This window comes from Falco biarmicus, chromosome 1, assembly GCF_023638135.1.
Source record: "Falco biarmicus isolate bFalBia1 chromosome 1, bFalBia1.pri, whole genome shotgun sequence".
Lineage (NCBI taxonomy): Eukaryota > Metazoa > Chordata > Aves > Falconiformes > Falconidae > Falco > Falco biarmicus.
Window position 1 is genome coordinate 20,509,852 of NC_079288.1, and position 19,376 is coordinate 20,529,227.

The 19,376-nt window shown below is 44.1% G+C and overlaps 1 protein-coding gene across 2 annotated transcripts; it reads right to left on the reverse strand.

Annotated features, from left to right (window-relative positions):
- Positions 1-573: 573 nt before the first annotated feature.
- Positions 574-19,291, reverse strand: TMEM248 (transmembrane protein 248). 2 transcript variants are annotated; one of them, XM_056353595.1, is made up of 7 exons: positions 19,166-19,291; positions 8,026-8,200; positions 7,058-7,343; positions 5,659-5,809; positions 4,728-4,911; positions 4,112-4,255; positions 574-3,337 (listed from the first exon to the last, which is right to left on the reverse strand). In XM_056353595.1, exons 2-7 carry the CDS (start codon positions 8,182-8,184, stop codon positions 3,317-3,319), a joined length of 945 nt encoding a protein of 314 aa, XP_056209570.1. In that variant the 5' UTR covers positions 8,185-8,200; positions 19,166-19,291; the 3' UTR covers positions 574-3,316. The 2 variants fall into 2 exon arrangements, with proteins under 2 accessions (XP_056209570.1, XP_056209561.1); XM_056353586.1 differs by lacking the exon at positions 19,166-19,291 and adding an exon at positions 18,229-18,454.
- Positions 19,292-19,376: the final 85 nt, after the last annotated feature.

Consider the following 19,376-nt stretch of genomic DNA (forward strand, 5'->3'; position numbering starts at 1 on the left):
TTTTCAGAGAAGACAGACAAGCTGGCCTCCTTGCACTTGCAAGTACACGGCTTTTCAAAAGCTTCCAAGAGCAAAACGAAGTATGCTGTTCCTGCTCCCTCAAGCACCAAAACCACACAGGTGCAACTGGTTCCAGCTGCACAGTAACTGGCTCTAGAAGTTAGCAAGTTACATCATCTTCATTTCAACAGCCATCCATACCTGTCCTCCTAGCCACCTCCTGCCACCTGAAACACTCAGCATCGGGTCTCAGTTCAGCTGAGGAAGTTACACGGCACTTGTAGTGAGGAAGCAGTGGAAGTAGTGATCATCCTCAAGGAACAGCAACAGGACAGAGGGGTCTAGGTCAAAAATTCTGCATTTCTCATGATGGGCACCAGCTACACTCACTACACTGCAATATACAAAGAAAAAAGTCTATGCAAGGTGCTCACTGCACCACAGGTACGCAAAGGGTTTGAAATTCCAATCTACTGTGGACTTACACCACTAATTTCCTCCGATGGTCCCTATAACACAGGTGATTTATGAAACCTCCACAGCAACTGGGCAGTACAAATAAAGACAACAGAATAAACTTCGTTGGTTTTATTCCGCAAAGCAATATGCACATCTTACAAACACAAAATTAATCTAGGAGAGAAATGTCATTTCCAAATCAGCTATTAATCATCATGCAACAAGACAAGTGAAATGTCAGAACAAAATAAAAAAGCCATCTTCACCCTACAATCACCTGCAGAGGGTCGAAAACCAAGGCTCAGATTTTCTATGTAATGCCAAAGAAAAACGCAACAGAAAATGGCAGCTTTCTAAGAACAAGAAAACACGTACAAATAGAATCAAAACTGATTCAAGTCATAGTTAAAAAGAAAAAGAAAACAAAAAAGGAAAGATCAATATGATCTGAACTTTAATATTAAGTTTTTACTCTTCTGTTTGGCTGCATTTAACTTTTGTACATTGCGCCTAGGAACAATCCAGTACTCCTCAGTATTACAGCACTGCAACCCGATGGACCCCCTTACCTCTCTGCTGCAATACAGGGGTGCAAAGGGGTAAACTAAGGCCAAAAAATGCAACTCTTAACATTTTCCCTTTTGCCTTTGTGGGTCGTAGTCTTCTTATTTCTGGGTACTTCAATACAGCGGGTGGTAAGTTGCAAAGCAGGCTCCTTTTATTATCAAATAGCAAAACCAGATAAAAATATTTCTTTCCCCCCCCAACAGACCAAATCCCAGTTCAGATTGATATTTAATTTGCTTAAACCAGAAGGGACTCGGCTTTACTTTTTTTAAAGAAGTTGTGTTATGTTGGGTGGTTTCTAGCTATTTCCAGACCATGCAACACCACCCCAACCCATTTCCTATTCCTGCCTTTGGTCCCCAGATCAAGCCACCCTCACAGGCAACCCTAAAGTCAGTATTAATGCAGAGGGCTGGGTATGCATGAATTAGGAACAGCTCAGACAGTTTTCATGAGAAGCCATCTACCTGTTTTGACTTTACTGATTCTTCTCAGTGGAGCAGTATTAGCCCATAGCAGCATCAGGAGAAAACTGGAAGCTTCGTTTTATCCCTAGAATTCAAACTAGGCCATCTCTTAAAGCTTTGCCTTAACATCCCTGGAGAAAAACGCATGTTAGTTAACACCATTTAAATAACTGAAATTCTATAAAGGAAACATGTTCCGAAGAAAAATGTGACTATTTTGCTTGAAACACTCCGAAGACTCATGAGCTTACTGAAGTCTAATGCATTACAAACCGGTAGGGTACCATTCAATAGTGTCTATAGGTAATAAAGTAAGAATCTTATGCCAGCATAACTGAGACAAAATTGGGAGATTTTGACTTGTATTTCTTCTTTTGTGTAGGGTAAAGCAAAAGGAAGAGCAGGAAAAAAACCATTGTGTGGATGTATGCAGACCTACAGTTATACTACCTGGCAAGAAAGCTGAAAGACAAGATGAAAGGTCAATTAAGGCAACCAGTGAGATTTTTAAAAGCAGTGGTGGCAACGTCTGCAGGAAAACCCTGACTCCTGAAAATGAAGGAGGCTAACTCAGTAAGAAGCCAGAAAGAAACAGCAAAAGCCAGAATGGGAAAGGGAGAAACGCACAGAACAAACCCTCCGATTTAAGAATGGACAACAAGAACAGTATGTTTTACTGGGTAGTTTCTTTGACCTTAATCACAACAGCCCTAGTTTTATCCTTGTCATTTTCCCCTGAGTAGACCGCATTAAATGGAAATGGGACAAAGCTAATAAAAGTGTCATTTTCAGCTGCCCTTCAGAGATGGATGCAGAGTCCCAAAGTGAAGCTCTATAACAGACTATGGGATTTCTTTTCCTTTCATTATTTGCACTTGCCCAAGGCTGTGCGGAGCCCCAATAGACTGTTAATACAATACATCTTTTTATTAAGTTTCACTTTCTAGAAAAAAAAAAAAAAGTTTACAGAAAGCTGCTCTGCAGCAGAGACGCACAATCCTGGTTTGAGGGCTGTGGATGGGAGGCCAAGTGGAAAGCTTTCCAGATAGTCTCTATGCTGACTGGTTCTCTGGCATTCAGCAAGCCAAATGAAAATTAAAAAAAAAAACAACCAAACCACACCAGGAAAAAAACCCCAACAAACCAAACAGTCCTCTTCAGCAAGAAATATTTTTAAATGGGACTTCACTTCTTAACTTTTTTTACTATGAATAAAAGCACAAGTTTATCCTAAATACAGCAATATTAAAATGTGAATATGTATTTCTTTAAAAAAAAAAATCTAAAATGTTGATATCTTTTCTGGCAAGCAAGGAGCAAATGGAAGAAAGTATTAGGCCACACAAATACACATTTAATTCATGTAGTAGATTGGTGGCTTTGGAAATGCAGTATTATATCAAAGGTGCATACTGTTTCAAACACACTGTACATATCATTGGGCAAAAAACAAAGATCTGTTGGTTTGTTTGAGACACTTGCAAAGGCATCTTAACCTGCCCAGATGCAGCTAGACAAAAATATCTTGCTCTGACTATATGTAGCCATATCACTAAACATATCTACACAAACATTCGGCTATGTCCACAGGTAAAGACTGAAAATTTCTGGCCGCACTACAATGCGGAACAAGTGCGTCATCTGACCTATTCTGAATATACCTTTATAAATATGTACAAATCAATTACAGGCACTTGAAATGTCTTTGGTTGGAATAAACCAACATTGCAAGATAATGTATTCACAGAGTGTTAAGACCCATTCTGGGTTCAGCAGGCAATGATTACGGTTCTCAGTCATTCTCGGTAAAAGGAGACAATGGATTATGCTTCTGACAAAGCAACCTAAACAAAAGAAAAAGAAAACATTTAATTAGAAGTCAAATTCTTAATCCCGTAACAGTGATATTACTTATCTCCATGCAGCTGGCATATCTGTCCTTGCCTTTTCAAAGAACCTGGAAGAGTCTAACTTGGAAAGGAAATCAAAGTAAGTCTGAAGGTCTTTTTTGTACTTAGCATAATCAATTAAAAAAAGCCAAAAACAACCTGCCCCAAAACCAGCTTATACTACAAAATATCATTAAGATCAAAAGCTGCCATTAGCTTTCTCCTTCACAATTAAATATATTGATATTTAATCCTTCAAAAAGTGCAGGTCTCCAATGCAGTATGAATAGTGACCATTTCAATACCTTGTCATTGGTTTTAATTTAATTCTGATTAACCACCATTAGAATTACGTATCATGTTTTATTCAAACAGTTTTCAGTTTGTTCTGATAAAAGATAAATAAAACCACTCAATGCCATCTATTCAATCCTTCATACAAAACGGTGTAAGCAACATCAGAATTATAGCAGAGGAGCTGCACTACAGCATGTACTGAACTGCAATAATCCATTTCTGTAGGAGATAAATAAACTCCGAGGACCTACAAAGCACATATATATATTTTGTAGCATTCGTCTGTACTCTCCACAATTAAACACCCATGTCTGTCTAAGAAGGAATTAAATCTATATCTCCAGAGATAACAAAAACCAGTCTGTACTATGTAAGAAAGGAGGTTTACTGTGTTTTCTTATCAGAGTCAATATTTTGTTATTACACACTTACCTTTTCAGAGCAGAATTCTGTATTGCTTTGCCTCAGTTTGCTTGGTCTGCCTTTAATAACTGCATAGCAGAACATTGTAATCACCATCACAAAAAGGAAGTAACTGGTATGCATGAGGTGCAGGTTTATTAGAGAGCGATCGTCCTGCACAGAGAATTAAAACCATTTACTGACAATGCACCAATAGCTGGCACTTTATATTAAAGCAATAATTATCATATCAACATGGAAATTACTTCATGAATCAACTTTCTCCCCTTTACGCAGCTGGTGTAGTGAAGAAAGTGACTCCTAATTGTGGCACAAAGAGCCAAAATGTTCCTTGTGTTAAAAATCTGTACTAGAAATCTCTTCCTATATATGGGCAGTGTCTTTTGTCAAACGATTTCAAAATATAAATTGTAGTTCTGAAAAGCTGCGAGGCACACGGGACACGTGCCCGTGTGACCACATGAAGCCCATCACACTCACCAGGGGTAAAGCACACCCAACTCAGCCCTTGCACTACATAGCCAACCAGCACCAAACATGACTATTTTATGAACAGAACCATATTCAATCAAAACAGAGCTAAGCATTTATTCAACATAACATATAAAACCACCACGGCACTTACATCTGGAACTATAACAGTTAGTTTGGGATTTAAAGCATGATACACTTTTCCGATTGCTCCTTTGTAACACCAGAAGGGGTTATAATCCTGTGCATATTTTGTATTAGAGTCCCTTGCTGTGGTGAAGATCTTGTACCAAAGTGTAGCATTGCTGTATGTTTCAGGAACACAATGTGGTGGCTGACTGCAGAAAAACAGAAATAATTAGCACCCCAATTACCATTCTCCATGTTCAGTACGGCTAACTTCAGTCTTCTCAATGGCAGCGTAAAACATGGTTTTAGTTTGGACCTTCCAAAACCACAACAAAACCCAAAGCTTAACCAAAAGTGTCTAAACCCCCCCTGTGATTCCTATACTAAGATCAGAATTTAACTGCACATTGTTCCAGTAAGTCGACATCCCACAGCTTCATTAGAAAACCAGCGGTTTTCCTAAATCATGTGAATCCACCTGGTGGCTCTCCAAGTTGTATTGAATAGTGTCAGGGAGCCTAGAGAAAACCAAGGGAAACTGTTTTGATGCGAGGTCTGGACCTGCCGGGGTATGGTAGCAAAGCAGCACTCGGCTTACGCTGATCTCGGCAGGGAAGAGGGTAAGAATCTTAGTGTCAAGCCTTAACTCTCACACAAGGTAGTGAAACTAAATTATAGGGTATCTTGCTCAAATATTCCTGGATTCTTTTGTTCCCAGTGAAGTTTAAATCACAGGCAGCACAGGGGCTATAGTTCAAAATACACACTGAAAAAAATCTAGTGTTGCTAAACAACAGCAAAAGTCCCAAGACAAGTTTTTTACTGTGGGGAAAGGAAGGTTGGTACATCATTTCCACAGCCAACAGTGATGTTCATCAGGAAGTAACAACCTCAGAGACCCGGGTGAGGAATTAATCAGTAACCAGTCTATAATGGAGCGTTTGAAATGCACTTACACTGTGACAGGGAATACATTGCTGGCTGCTGTCACCGTCATGCAGGTTGTGAACACAACCTGTTCGCAGTGGCCGTGAAGAACACAGTCATCTGAATTCCAGGCAGCCGGCAGGGTGAACGTAATATTTATTTCCTCATGGGATTCTCTGCCTTTGAGAAAGAGAGAAGGAAAGCTTGTTTTCGTTCACAAAAGTATCTGAGCAACGATTGCTAGGCTAAGGCCAACACGCAAATGACTAAGGCAGCAACCACCACCATCACCTTTGAAGTCATCCAGGATCTTCACTATCAAAGAGAGCAAAAAGAAAGTTAAAAAACAAAACAAACCGAACTACAAAACCCCCAGCTGCTGGTCTTTCTACTCTGTCCTGCCCCCAGAAGAAATGGGGTCATTACACTCCTTTCAGAAATGAAAAACTCACTACTTGTACGTGAATTCACGCATGTTCAGAGAACTTTATTAGAAAGTAAAATCACAGATCTTTGGCCTTTCTCCTCCCAAAGACTTTGTTCCCCATTTCCTTTTTCTGGTGCTTACTTTTCAAATTGGAGATATCCTTGTAGACAAAAAGGTGCCAGCAGACATTGAACTGCAGATCAAGTAATGTACATTAACTCCATGTGGACATATTCACACTGGAAATAAATCCAGGCTACTGGAAATGGAACTTGCATTTGATAGCTCTTAAAGCAGTAACAAAACAACAGCAACATAAAATACAGTAATACAGATTTAGAGCTGTGTTAAATGTCTCTTCACAGGTCTCTGAGGTTCAAGGCACCTTCAGGCATTAGAATAAAATGCAACCCTGGCTAAAAGCTAAAATTCAATGACGTTCTATTATCAGTTTCTACAATCTCCTATCAAAACTTACTGGCAGGGCAGCCACACAGCAGATCAGTCTCTTCACACCACAGAAACTGTAACCACTTTTTTGTTGCTGTTTTCGATATTAAAGCTTTTTCACATGCATTTTATATAAGCTATTTTTTTTAGACAACGTGCTACTTGATCTCTAATGTATATGTATTAATGCCTTTAAAAGGCGAGTTGAGGAATTGAAGATTTATCAAGATAGAAGTGAAGATAGTCAACGCAGAAGCTTTTGCTGCTTGGAACTTTGTTGGCTTAAAAATGACCTTCCAGTCATTAGGTTAATCATTTAAAACTGCAAAGCCTAATTGTGGCAGACCTGCAGGTTCTTTTCCATTCTGCATGCAGGGAAAAGCTTTTTCTGCCAAACAAGTGAAGGGCTCTATATAGGAGTACACTCACAACAAATCTGGAAACACATCTATGTTCTAAACAAAAGATATATCCCACCAATAATAAGCTGGAGAATTTTTATTTGATTATAGAATTACCATTCTAATTTATAAAGGTCAAGCTTTGCATACCTGACAGTCCAATTTGGTGTCCAAAGATTGTGGAACTTAGATGTGTGACGTTGCGAGAATATCCGCCAAACGGTCTAAGCGGGTCCAGCGTCAACGTGACCGTAACAGAGATGTTTATCGGACCAGAGTCCTCAAGAGTCTGTGGAGACTGCGTAGAAGATCTCGCCTGCCCACTCGTCACGGTACTTTCCGGAGTTGTGGTATCATTGATGAGATGCTTTAAGGTTTCGTTCTCAGATATACAGAAGTCCAAATCATTAAACCTCAGGAGGAAAGTATTCCAGTCCTTAAAACAAACACGAAGATTTCAACCAGATTAGCAAGTTTCCCGTTGGCTGCCCCGTCTCCCGGCAGGGCGGCACAGCCCTTGATGTGTACCATCCTGCCCCCAGTTCCGAGCCATTTAACATTTAAGACATCGCTCACAAAGCAAGCCCAAATACCACCATGGCTATCTCAACAATGGGGCAAGCTGTTTAAAGAAGTTAGATGTGTTCAATCCCAGCCCCCGCCTGACTGCCGCCCAGCGCAGCAGCAGAACATCCTCCTTTAAACTGCAAAAAAATCCTAGTAACTTGCTCTGTTCTCACCACGCTCGCGGGATGAGCAGTTTCTAGCAAGGTCTCCCTCATTACAGGACAGTACTACTAGAGAAGAAGTTTCACAAACAAGCTAGCTGACACAACAGATCAAGAAAAAGAAACGCCTCTAGGCATAGCAGGGAAGATCAATGTCAGATGATTTAGCCTCATCCTCGAAATAAAACAAGGCTATTCAAACATTCAGCCCAATAGCCTCCTTCCTTGTGAAATTAGAGGCAAGTATAAATGAAGACAACTCCCATAAGACACCACACACTCCCACGAGAGGGTTATCAGGGGGCGGGGGGAACAAACAACTCATGAGCTTTGGGCATGTTTTTCAAATTAGTATTCCCACTGTTCAGCTCAGGAACTTTTTGTACCTACCTCTGTCATTTCTGGTGACTTGATCTCCTTGATTTTGAAGAAATAACCCAGTGTCAGAAAAGCTATTGCCATAGCGCTTACACTGATCATAAAGACCACAAGTGGTGGTCGACTGCTGATGTAAACCTTCAGGTTCTCCAACAGGTTTATGTTGAACATTATTCTGATTGTTCGCCTGAAAACAAAGAACATTACAACAGAGTGACTGGGCTGTGTGTATTACAGGGTGGGGGCTGGTAGTTCACCTAAGAGAAACACTTGACAAAGAAAAATGGAATCCTATAGTAAAAGGAGATTCAATTTTATGACTTTGTACTTTCCATTGCCATCAGACTCAGTATGCCTTCGAAAGCACAAATCAAAACATGCTCGACATCACCTTCTCAGCACCTGAAACTGCCACCTGGGAACAGATTTTAAGAAACGAGGACAACTTCTAGCACAGCCAAGTATCACTGATAAGCAATAAAACCAGTTCTTTTCATTCCCCACACACCTAGGCAGGATATATGCTGCTACACTTTAATTCCAGTAATATTTTAGTTCATCAAATTACAGTGCAGACGGAGCTGTAAGGCAGCTCATGGATCAAACTTTGCACATCTTTGCACATACTTTAAAAACTGTGGCTGAAGCCTTAAAGTTCCCCTTTACCCCTTTCCTAGCCCCAAATGCCTCTACCTTCAAAACGGGACCTGAGAAGCTGTCTACGTCAATTAGGCTTCTGCATCAAGAATCCTGTGGTCAGAAACACCTCACAACTGCATTAGGGTGGAGGCTGGAAGCCTCCTTCCTTTATTTGCTTCTTGCAGGATCTAGAGAACTTTTGCTAGACTCTGTAAACAAAGAGAGGGCCTTACCCATGCTGAAGAAATGTACTCTATCTGTAATTTTTGTCCAAAATATAATCTCTTGTCCGATTCCCCTTTTGAATCTTCTTTTCTTGTGCAGAGCAGAAAGACCCAAACTAAGTTGACTGTATCAGCTTCCCCATCTCTACTCACAACGAAAAGTCAACAGCCCAGTGTTAAAGGGCAGCTCTGCAGCACCTGCTTCAGCAGCTCTGCAAAGAAGAGCTTCGAGCAAACCTCTTATCTTTGTCTTACCTCAAATCCTGGCTGAAAAGGCTTTTAACCCCAACTGAACAAGAAAGGCAGTAACTGTTCCCAACAATGTGTTGCTTATCCCCAAAATTCATAGGAAAAGGCAAATGTTCAGAACTAGCATCTACAGAATTCAGCACTGCAATGGTTAACGCGTGAGCATTCATACAGATCTGATAACATTTAATTAAGGCAGGGACTCTGCTCCCTGCAGGTCTGGGTGATTCTCTTTGACTCTTATTAGAAGCCTGCGTCATTTACAAGCCAGATGTAGACAGCAGCGAGTGTAAAGTCTGAGGATGAGAGGGGGACAGGTCTCCAGAGAGAGGGCAAGGGAGAGTGATCTTTGATTTGATCTTTTGCTGTAAAAGAAAGCAGGAGAAAGGGAGAGAACAAGCTTTCAGACAGTCTTTTTCAGATCCCACAACGTACAACGATCACAGCTTCCTTGTGTATACTCGAGACTTTACTGGCAGAAATGCTTCTATTATACTTAACGGAAGGAATATTGACAAAACCTGCAAAAGTGCCCCAGAGAGGGGAAAATTCAACTCACGGAGAAGAGACCCGAGGTCCTGCGGCAACAGCACAGCACCAAGTTGTGCATGTTGACTATCCCCGTCTCCTCCACACACACCTACTTGCTCTCCTCAGGGAAATGTGCTGAAACAGTGCTCACTACAGAGCACAAGATCACATCCCGGGTTTACTATTTTGCACCATCAACCCGTTTTTATCCACTCTGCAAAAAACAGGAAAGCCTGCAACTTTTTTGATCTGCAAGAACAACTGGGTGCTGCAAACATCTCTTTACAGAAATACTGAATGTGTCCGAGAGCGAAAAGAGCAGTGCAGAGAAAGGGTGGAGAGAAGAAGAGAGGAAAGAAAAAAAAAAAAGAAGAGAGGAAAAAAAAAGTCATGATAAATGTGCACCTTACCAGAACTTGTACCTGTGTCCAAGACCAGCTGTGCTACGGCCAAACAGGCCAGCGAAGCTGTCAGAAGAAGGCAGGAGTGAGAGAGAAAGGGAGAGCTGGTGTTGGAAAGGATCATGCTGGGTACGAGCCGCACTTCTGTACGTTCTGCCTCCTATCTTGCCACTGGCAGCAAATTTCTTAAATGAGCCCTATTAAAAATCCCAAACGCTCCATCTAGAAACATTGGAGACACATGTTGAGATGGAAAAAGATCAAAAGATAAACCAAAAGCAGAGTTGTATTCAGTGTTCCCTTCTGAATTTCCTTTTGAAAATAACACCGCAGATGCAGGGCTTTATTACAGCATTTAATCAAAGCTGAATGTCACCCACAGCATCCACAGCACTGTGATTCCTTTTTAAAGGGGCTTCCAACAGCTCCATTAGCATGCTTGTTTACCACAGGGTCTAAAATCAGCCATAAAACTGGATGTGCTGAAAAGCAGACATATAAAAATATTTGGGCTAATATTTTTATGTAAGAGATCACCAGCTTTTAAGCGCCGGTCGCTTAATATGCTCCCATAACTCAGCGGCTTTGAAAGCAATTAGAAAATGCTTTAAGCTGCCGTTTCCGAAGCCTAATATACATTTTGAGCATTTGTGAGAGAAAAGGGAACAACTGTGGATTTCAATATGAGAGCTGACATGAAAACAGCAATTGGACACAGCGCAAGCCAGAACGAAGACTGTTTCCACACCGCTGCCTAAAGAACTACTGATTTTGTAACGAAATGAAGTGCTTAAATAACACTAATTATCAAAGAACTCGTGAAACGGATCAGGGCACGTAACCATATTCCCGCTAGATTTTAGGGGCTCAGTAACTGTCCACACCTTTAAGACGCCTCCTTTCTGTTGGGACCGGTCAGAAACACAACACAAATCCCTTCTTCAGCCAGCTCCGCTTGTAACTAACAGCCTCCTCAGCGTAAGTGAACAACTGAAAGAAAAGAATTTAAACTTTTCTTTCTTTTTCGCCAAGTCAAAAAAAGAAACCAAATGCTATTCCCTCCTGGCAGGTCAGGCAAGCGAGATCAGATTTCACTTTTTAGCTAAATAAATAATTTAGAAAGCGGCTCTAATAACTGCTGCCTGCCTCCCTCTGCTCCGGCTAAGCCTTTTAATACTTGTGCAATAAAAATCTCCACAGTCAGCCTAGCAAGTAGCTCAAGCGCAACGGGAAGAATGAAAACTGCCAGCCTGGAACATTGGCCACCAGCTCCAAAGTAATTGCTCGGTATTGAGGTGTACACATCAAACCCAAATGCCACGCTCAGGCAGAGGTACAGCTGACAGTACTCATCGGGAAACACTCCACAAGCACTGGAGACATAGCGTGCTCTTAAATCAGGCCCTACAAACCCTGGAAATTCTGTTATATAGTTCAAAAGATAAAAATGGTAAAGGATGGAAATACACAACAATTAATAATAGTCCCAGGCAGACACAGAATTAGGCAGCTGTCTAAAAAAGCAAGGAAATAGTCACTTACTCTACAGTTTTGGGAGTCTTCCTCCAGTACAGTTCAAGAGCATACACAGCAACCTCCAAGAAGTAATATTTTAAATGCCTCCTTATTTGTATATGAAAGAATATAGAAGAGGTACCTTCTGAAATAGACGTATGAGTTTTTCAAGAATAAATTATAAATAAAGAAAATCTTGAAGTCTATTGTAAAGACCAGTAAGTCAATTAAATGAGTCACAGAAGAAGTATTAAATTCCCATTTTGGGGCTGAATCAAAGGAATTGAACTCCTAACAATTAAAAAACCAAACCAAACCAAACAACAACAAAAAAAAGCATGCCGTTTTAAAGCAGGTATTCAAAGTCAAATTCAGCTGCCAAAAGGAAAAAAAAACACCTCAAAACATGAATTTTACAAATATCAGAGTAAGCTTCTGACAACTTTTACATATCTTGCCATAATGTCAGCTACCATCTTTCCACTAGAAAGCTTAAAATCATGTAATTTTCCTTACAAGTGTTTCCCCTTCTTGCTGTGCATGTAAGATAGTCAGTTTAGAGGAGAAAAATATTGGGAGGGGTTTAAATAATAAAAAACCACCACTGAACTATCTTAAGGAGGACAACTGAGTGGAGGAGAAGGGCAGCAGGCCAGCACTAACCCATCCCAATTGCACTCCATGAAGACCTCGCATGTTTTCTAAGCCTGAACATCTTATTGCACATAACAGCGCTTTTAATCTTCACTGTTCAGTTTATTTATAAATCAATTATGTTTTCAAAGATGCCCCACTACTAGTATACAATGGGGGTTAGGAAATGGGTCACATCAGGGTTAACTACTTTAATGAAAATAATGTTGTGTGCCAGAAAACCACTCATAAACACAAACCAACCGAGCTGTGATCTTCCTAGCAAACCATCCATAAATAACACGCGAACAAAGAAACTGTGTGGATCCCAAACGAAAGTGCCTGTCATTTAAGAACAGTAAACAGTAGCAGGTACCAAAAATAACTTCAGTTTGGTTTTCTTCTCTTCAAACCGAACTTGATGTCTAACCCCTAAATCACTAAAACAGTAAAGCAAAATATATTGGAGTTGTGTTAGCTGTGAAGCTGGGGTCAGCATCGGGACCAGCGCTGCTTAACGTCTTTGTTGGCAACATCAACAGTGGGATTGTGCACACCCTCAGCAAGTTTGCCAACGAGACCAGGCTGGTGTGGTCAGCACGCTGGAGGGAAGGGATGCCACCCAGAGGGACTGGGACAGGCTGGAGAGGTGGGTCCCTGTGAACCTCATGAAGTTCAGCAAGGCCAAGGGCAAGGTCTTGCACCTGGGTTGGGGCAGCCCCAAGCACAAATACAGGCTGGGTGGAGAATGGACCGAGAGCAGCCCGCAGGAGGAAGACTTGGGGGTGTTGGTTGATGAGAAGCTCAACATGGCCCAGCAATGTGCACCTGCAGCCCAGCAAGCCGGCTGTGTGCTGTGTGCCCTGGGCTGCGTCACCAGCAGCGTGACCAGAGGGGCGAGGGAGGGGATTGTCCCCCTCTGCTCTGCTCTGGTGAGACCCTCCCTGCTGCCCTGCGTTCAGCTCTGGGGCCCCCAACACAAAAAGGACATGGACCTCTTGGAGTGGGTCCAGAGGAGGCCACAAAGATGCTCGGAGGGCTGGAGCACCTCTCCTGGGAAGACAGGCTGAGACAGGTCAGCCCGGAGAAGGCTCCAGGGAGACCTTAGAGCAGCCTCCCAGTACCTAAAGGGGCCAACAAGAAAGCTGGGGAGGGGCTTTTTATGAGGGGCTTTAGCGACAGGACAAGGAGCGATGGCTTTAAACTGACAGAGGGCAGATTTAAATTCGATATTAGAAAGAAATTCTTTACTGTGACGGTGGTGAGGCACTGGCACAGGTTGCTCAGAGCAGCTGTGGATACCCCATCCCTGGAATTGTTCAAGGCCAGGCTGGACCTGTTCTAAATGGTCTGTCAAAGCTTTATAAATACTAATTAATAAGAACGCCTGGATCTCTAACCTAACATCACCAGCCTATCTAACAGTACTAGCAAAAGTAACCTCAGCTGAACTTACAACTGAAAATAAAACCCCTGCTGGCTCTCAAAGCAGCAGCAATTATTATCCCCTCCTTTTTTTAAGGGAAAGGAAACAGAATACAAATTAAAATTAAACAGAAGCTTCTAAACTTACCAGAAGTCTGCCTTTTTATGCCCTGAAACAAACTACTAATTTCTACTACATAAACTATCTAGAACTTTTACAGTCAGTTTCTTCCAGGAATTGGGGAAGGCTAATCTAGATTTTTTACATAGTATTTTTATCATAAAACATGCAGTTGGGAGGAAAAAGAGCGGTTTCCCACTAATCTGATAGGAAGACTTACTTTACCATACCAGTATCTGTGGGGAAAAAAAAAGAGGTGCCAGTATCTGCAGCTGTTTCAGTTAATCTTTCTAGGAAGTGTATCAAGACCCTGTGGGATGAAATTGTACAGCCTAAAACCTAAAACAGCAGCAGAAGGGCACGCAGGGCTAACTCCTGGAGGAATGAAGGGAGGGCAATCCTCCAGAGTAGAGCACTTTTTCTGTCCAGCTGATCCTCTTCCCCCTTCTCCTGTCCTTCAGTGTTAAAAAAATAAAGCAAAGTAAACAGACTCATAGTAAATGCCATCAGTCTCCTTCACAAAGTAGAGGAAGAAAAGCAATCAGGACATGCAGAGGAAGAAAGCCGATGAAAACATCACCCGAGATCTTTCAGTCCACTGCAACCAAATATAAGCAGAAGCTCAGCAACCCGCTGTGCACAAACACCCCGATTCCCCCAAGACTGCTCCAGGAGAAGGCACCCAAGTGAGAGAGAACAGTGAATTGGCTCAAACCAGTCAGTGGCTCATCACAGTCTTCTCAGCTATTTTATCCTATAAATATGTTTACTGATTAAATAGAAACCACATTCTCCTAGTGCCTGGAAGCAAAAAGCATGACAGGAAAAAATGGCCTGGCTCTTTGCACATACAAAGAGCACAGTCAGAAGACGCTGGGCAGCACAGGAGGAGAGTGACATCACCACCTGTTGAAAAGGAGATTCCTCGTGTTAATTCTGATAACAGAGTCAGTCCGGAGGCAGATTATTAACAAAAGCCTGAGAGCCCGCAGACTTGGAACAACAGAACGAAGCAAAACACTTCATAATTGCAAGAAATGTTTCTTTTCACCTCTCAAAACACTTTTCAAAGCGTAATTAAGCATTTCAACATCCCCAAGAGCTACATAAACAGCAAACATTTCAGTTCTACCCATAAAACAAAGCTAAGGGAAGTAATTTGTTCAGAGTTACAGAAAATTTTAAGGATCAAATTGATACTGAATTTCAAACACCAAAGTTCCTGACTACGATTCTCATATAAAAAAGAAAACTTACAATAAAAAGAAAACGAGTTTAAAAATAAAAGCTAAAATAGGTGGATCAAACATTATTCAATCTGTGTATGCAACATCTCCAGATACTTAACTGCCCCTTCCAACAAACACATGTTGTAGTTCAAAATGCCGGTGCTGGATTTAACACAAACACCAGCACAGCGTGTCAGCTGATGCTCCTGGGACAGCCAAGTTGATTTTAATTTACCACTTAAAAAGAAAAATGTATGCAGAACCAGACAAATGCAAACAAGTTCCAAATACCTTTTTCAAATGCTGAGTTAAAAAAAAAAAAAAAAAAAAAAAGAGAGAACCACCAGAAAAGGGTAGAAAAGTTCTAAGCCAGGAAATACAAATGATGGGAGGAAAGCTTTTTTTCCCTGGTTCAATGAACCCCAAATTCTGACTTTTGTTGAAAGTGAAAAAACACGATTTAAAAATATAACCAGCTGTAAAATAAAAGTAAACTTAACCGCTGGTTGAAAATAGACATTTTGCTGCCAAACTTTAAAAAGGCAACACTGTTTGCCAAGGGAGCCCTGCCATGGGAAAGAGCGCACTTTCATATACAAGAGTTCTGGCTTGGGCATTTTTAGAACCTTCCAACTTTTGCAAGTCAAAGTCATACATATCATACATAATCATACAGACTAAAATAAAACATATGATATTAGACTTGAGGACTTTGAGTTTGTATTAAAAAATGCTGTTCTGGTTACTGCTGCTTAGCATGAGAACCTGGGAGAGGAAGGCAAAAGCAGAACGATTCCGTTTTATAGGATCTGTTGAAAGTTCCATGAGAAATCAAATCCTGCATATATCGTGCTGAAAATTGCCAAACAAATGCAGTTCACGGAAGGGCTTTACTCAGTAAGTATGAAAAGTGAAACAGTTTAATAACCAGAAACTGGTTTAGTGACCAGTTTAAGGGGGTTAATCGTTGACTTCATTAACGCTACCCATGCAGGAGTGCAGTACAGAATTCAGCAGCCTAAGTACAGAAAAATGCCAGAAAAAGGCTCTTCAGACTGTTTGTAATGAGAACTGTAAGGAGACAGAGACACAGACAGATACACAGCTTGAATTACAAGCAGAAAATGACTGACAAGTTGAGGAAATGGCAGCTTTAGTGGAAATGGCAAAATAAAGAGTTCTGGAAGTAGAAAGAAGGTAACACTGGCTGTGTAAGAGAAGTAGGAAAAGAGCCAGCAGCCACTATTGAAGAAGAAAATACAAACAGCAGCAAAAATGACCGAAATAAGAGATTTAGGCAACAGCTGAAATATCAAGGATATGGCAGTAATACTGCCCGTGTCTGTGTACTTCACCCTTACTGGTCAAAAAATGCCAGGACTTTAATTTGTTTAGCCCAAACTGACACAGGTAAGTACAATCCCCGTTTTACAGACAGGTAATTAAAAAAATCCAACATGCCAGGCCACACACAAGTTTTCTTCCAAAACAAACGCCAGGAGTTCTGAGTACCAGCTTAATTCACAGGTCGGAATGGTCTTCTTAAAAAAATGAAGCTCCCAACACCAGCATGCTTTCGGCAAGGGGAGACCTGGGAAAAGCAACAAAATTCTGCCCCCGAGGAGTTTTGTTCATATTTGGTTTAGGGCTTATTTGATACAACAGTTCCATTCCTACAAAAAAAAAATGTTATGCTATTTAATTAAATTAAAAAAAAAAAAAAAAGGGGGTGATCCCAGCTAACAGACCTGCAGGAAGAGTGTCCGGGAGGGTTTCAGGAGGGAGTCGCACCCCTGTGGTACGCCGCCCAGCCAGGGGTGATGGACGTACCAGCCTCCCGTCTCTTGCCGGATGCATCCAGCTCACACAAAGGCCGCCGAGGTCTGTTTGTTCATGCCCTCGGATGCTCTGCCCCCCTGACAGAGCACAGTGTTTATTTTGTATTATTAGGCGGCATTTCAAGTTCTTGTCTTTCACATCGGAAAGAAGAATCACATTCCACCGGCCTTGAGCCACTCCTCGAATCACGGGAGGTAACAAAGCTACTAAGGTCTTAATCCTCTCTGATGGGACTAACTCTGGGGTCAGAGAGCGTTCCGGCTTGCAGGCATAATTCAATATTAATTATCTCTGCTCAGCCTGCCTACAAAAGTTATCCCCTGCCCTGCGGACACCTGCCGACCAGGAACTGGATTGTAGCCATTCCCGGAGACCAGAGGGAGGGAAGGGAGATGGAAGTGGCAGTAGACCAACCTAGAACCATTTTGTACATCCAACCTCGAAGCAAAAGGCTCGGAATGTATTTCCTGTAACTCAACCATTTACAAAAACACATTAATGAAGTATCATGAAAGATGGACCCTGCCACAACAGGCTTTCATCCTGTGACATACTTCCAATTGCAAAACTTCTCAGAAGTTTATAAGGATATGGAGAGTAATCATTAATTAGTCGTTACCTAGACTCAAGGTTTGTTTTAACAGGGCAAATTTACCTATATAATTACACCGACAGAGCTAATCATGCCAATAAATTTCCCCAGAGACGACAACCTCTTCGAAAGCAAACAAAGAGAAAGGGGGGGGGGGGGGGAGCTGTGCTGTAATCTGCTTTTTCCCTTGTCAGGCTGAAATGTTTCCCAGTGTCCGGATCTGCGATTACGATACATGGTTCGGATTGCACGGTCGGTATCTAGCAGCCATGTTCTAGGCATGATGCACCAGAAATTTTATCCTTAAAAATATGGTGACACCTTTAGAGTGAAATCCAGAAAGTAGAGGTGAATAAAACGTGGGTAATGGAGCAAGCAGTAAAACACCACCCGAGGGATCGCTATTCTGGAGCTGTTTTGAAAGGGATATATTTTTAGTACTACCAGAATTACTTGTTCTTACTGTTTTTCCCCGATACGACGCCACCACCCCAAGCCCACCCCCTTATTAAACCAAAACGTAAAGTCGGGAAGAGAAGTAAAACTGAGGTTAAAACGGATCGGCGCGGCCCAGGCTCCCCCTGACCGCCCGGCCCGGCAGGTGCGGCCCCCAGCCACCCGCACAGCGCCCCGCCGTGCCCCCCCCCCCCCCCCCCCCGCCGACACGGAGCGGCCCAGCGCCGGGCCCCGCGCCGAGGCCCGCAGGACTTCCCGGGCCCAGCAGCACGTAGGCGACCCCCGAGCCGCCGCGCCCGGGCCCACCGCGGGGGGATGGACCGGCCCCCCCTCAGCCCGCGCCGCCCCGTCCCCTCCTTACCGGCGCCCCGAGGGGAAGAGGCCCCCGGGCCGGGCGGGTCCAGGCCCGGCGGCAGCGGCGGGCTCAGAGGCGGCGGGGCTGCCGTGCGGGCGGGCTCTGCACCATCCTCCTGCCCTGGCGGGGGCTATGGGGAGGGAGCCGGACCGGGGCGGGGGAGGGGGGAGGCCACTGCCGGCGCCGCCGCCCGGACACCCGCCTCCTCCGCCGCCACCGCCTCCCGCCGCTTCCGGGGACGCAGCCGTGACCCCTGACCCCGGCCGGCCGCGCGGACGGTGGCGCGGGGGGGACAAGCTGCGGCGGCGCCGGCAGCGCGCGGGAGGAGCCCGGTGGCGGGCGGGGCCACGCAGCTCCCCGGCACCCCCGGCCCGGGGCGGCACCGCCGACCGCGCTCCGCCCGCTGCCGCACCGGGCTCAGCGCTCGGCCCCGCTAGCTCCCCTCTGCCCTGCCCGGGGCGGGGAGGGGGGTACGGCCCCGGCCGGGCCCCCGCTCCGCGCCCCCCGCCCGCACTCCCCCGCCGCTCCCGGTGTTTAGAGGCGCCCAGCACCTGCCGAGGCTCAGGATGCAACCCTGCCCCCGCGGGGTCATGGCGCAGCCCGGCGGAACGGCTGGGCTGGAGCGGTGGTGGCGAGGAGCCAGCCCCGCACCGGGACCGCACCGCACCGAGCCCAGCCACGCCGGTGCACGGGGAGGGGGGGAGGCAGCGCCCGGCTCTGCGGGACGGGGCAGCGCCGTGCTGCGGGGCAGGGGAGCAGCCCCCCTGGCTGCTCTGGCCAGTTACCCCCCCCGCAGCGCCGGTGCTCAGGGCAAGGGCCGCTGCGGCCCCCCCGGCTGGCAGCCAGGGCCCCCCCGGCTCCCGCAGCAGCGGCTGGACAAGCTGGGGGGTGTGGGGGGTGTCTGCCAAGTTGGGGTGGGGGGGGTCCTGACAAGCTGCGTTACCTTGGAAAGGTGAAACTACAGCATTTTCCCGAAGATCAGAAAGGTGAGAAGTGACCCTGCCTCCGAGGCAGTCCAAGGACTGTAGGGAATTACTCTTCCTTAACAACTCTTCTGGGCTGAGGCTTTTGGGAGGCAGGAGGTAGCGCTGCCAACGCACATTTGGCAAGCCTCCGAGTCGATTTTTTTTTTTTTTTTTTTTTTAAATCGTATA

Coding starts and splice junctions, on each gene's coding strand:
- TMEM248 (XM_056353595.1), bottom strand. CDS start 8,184: ATGTTCAACATAAACCTGTTGGAGAACCTGAAGGTTTACATCAGCAGT. Junction 5,810..7,057: donor ACACCAAATTGGACTGTCAG/GTATGCAAAGCT, acceptor TCTTTCTCAAAG/GCAGAGAATCCCATGAGGAA. Junction 4,256..4,727: donor TAACTGTTATAGTTCCAGAT/GTAAGTGCCGTG, acceptor TTCTCTGTGCAG/GACGATCGCTCTCTAATAAA.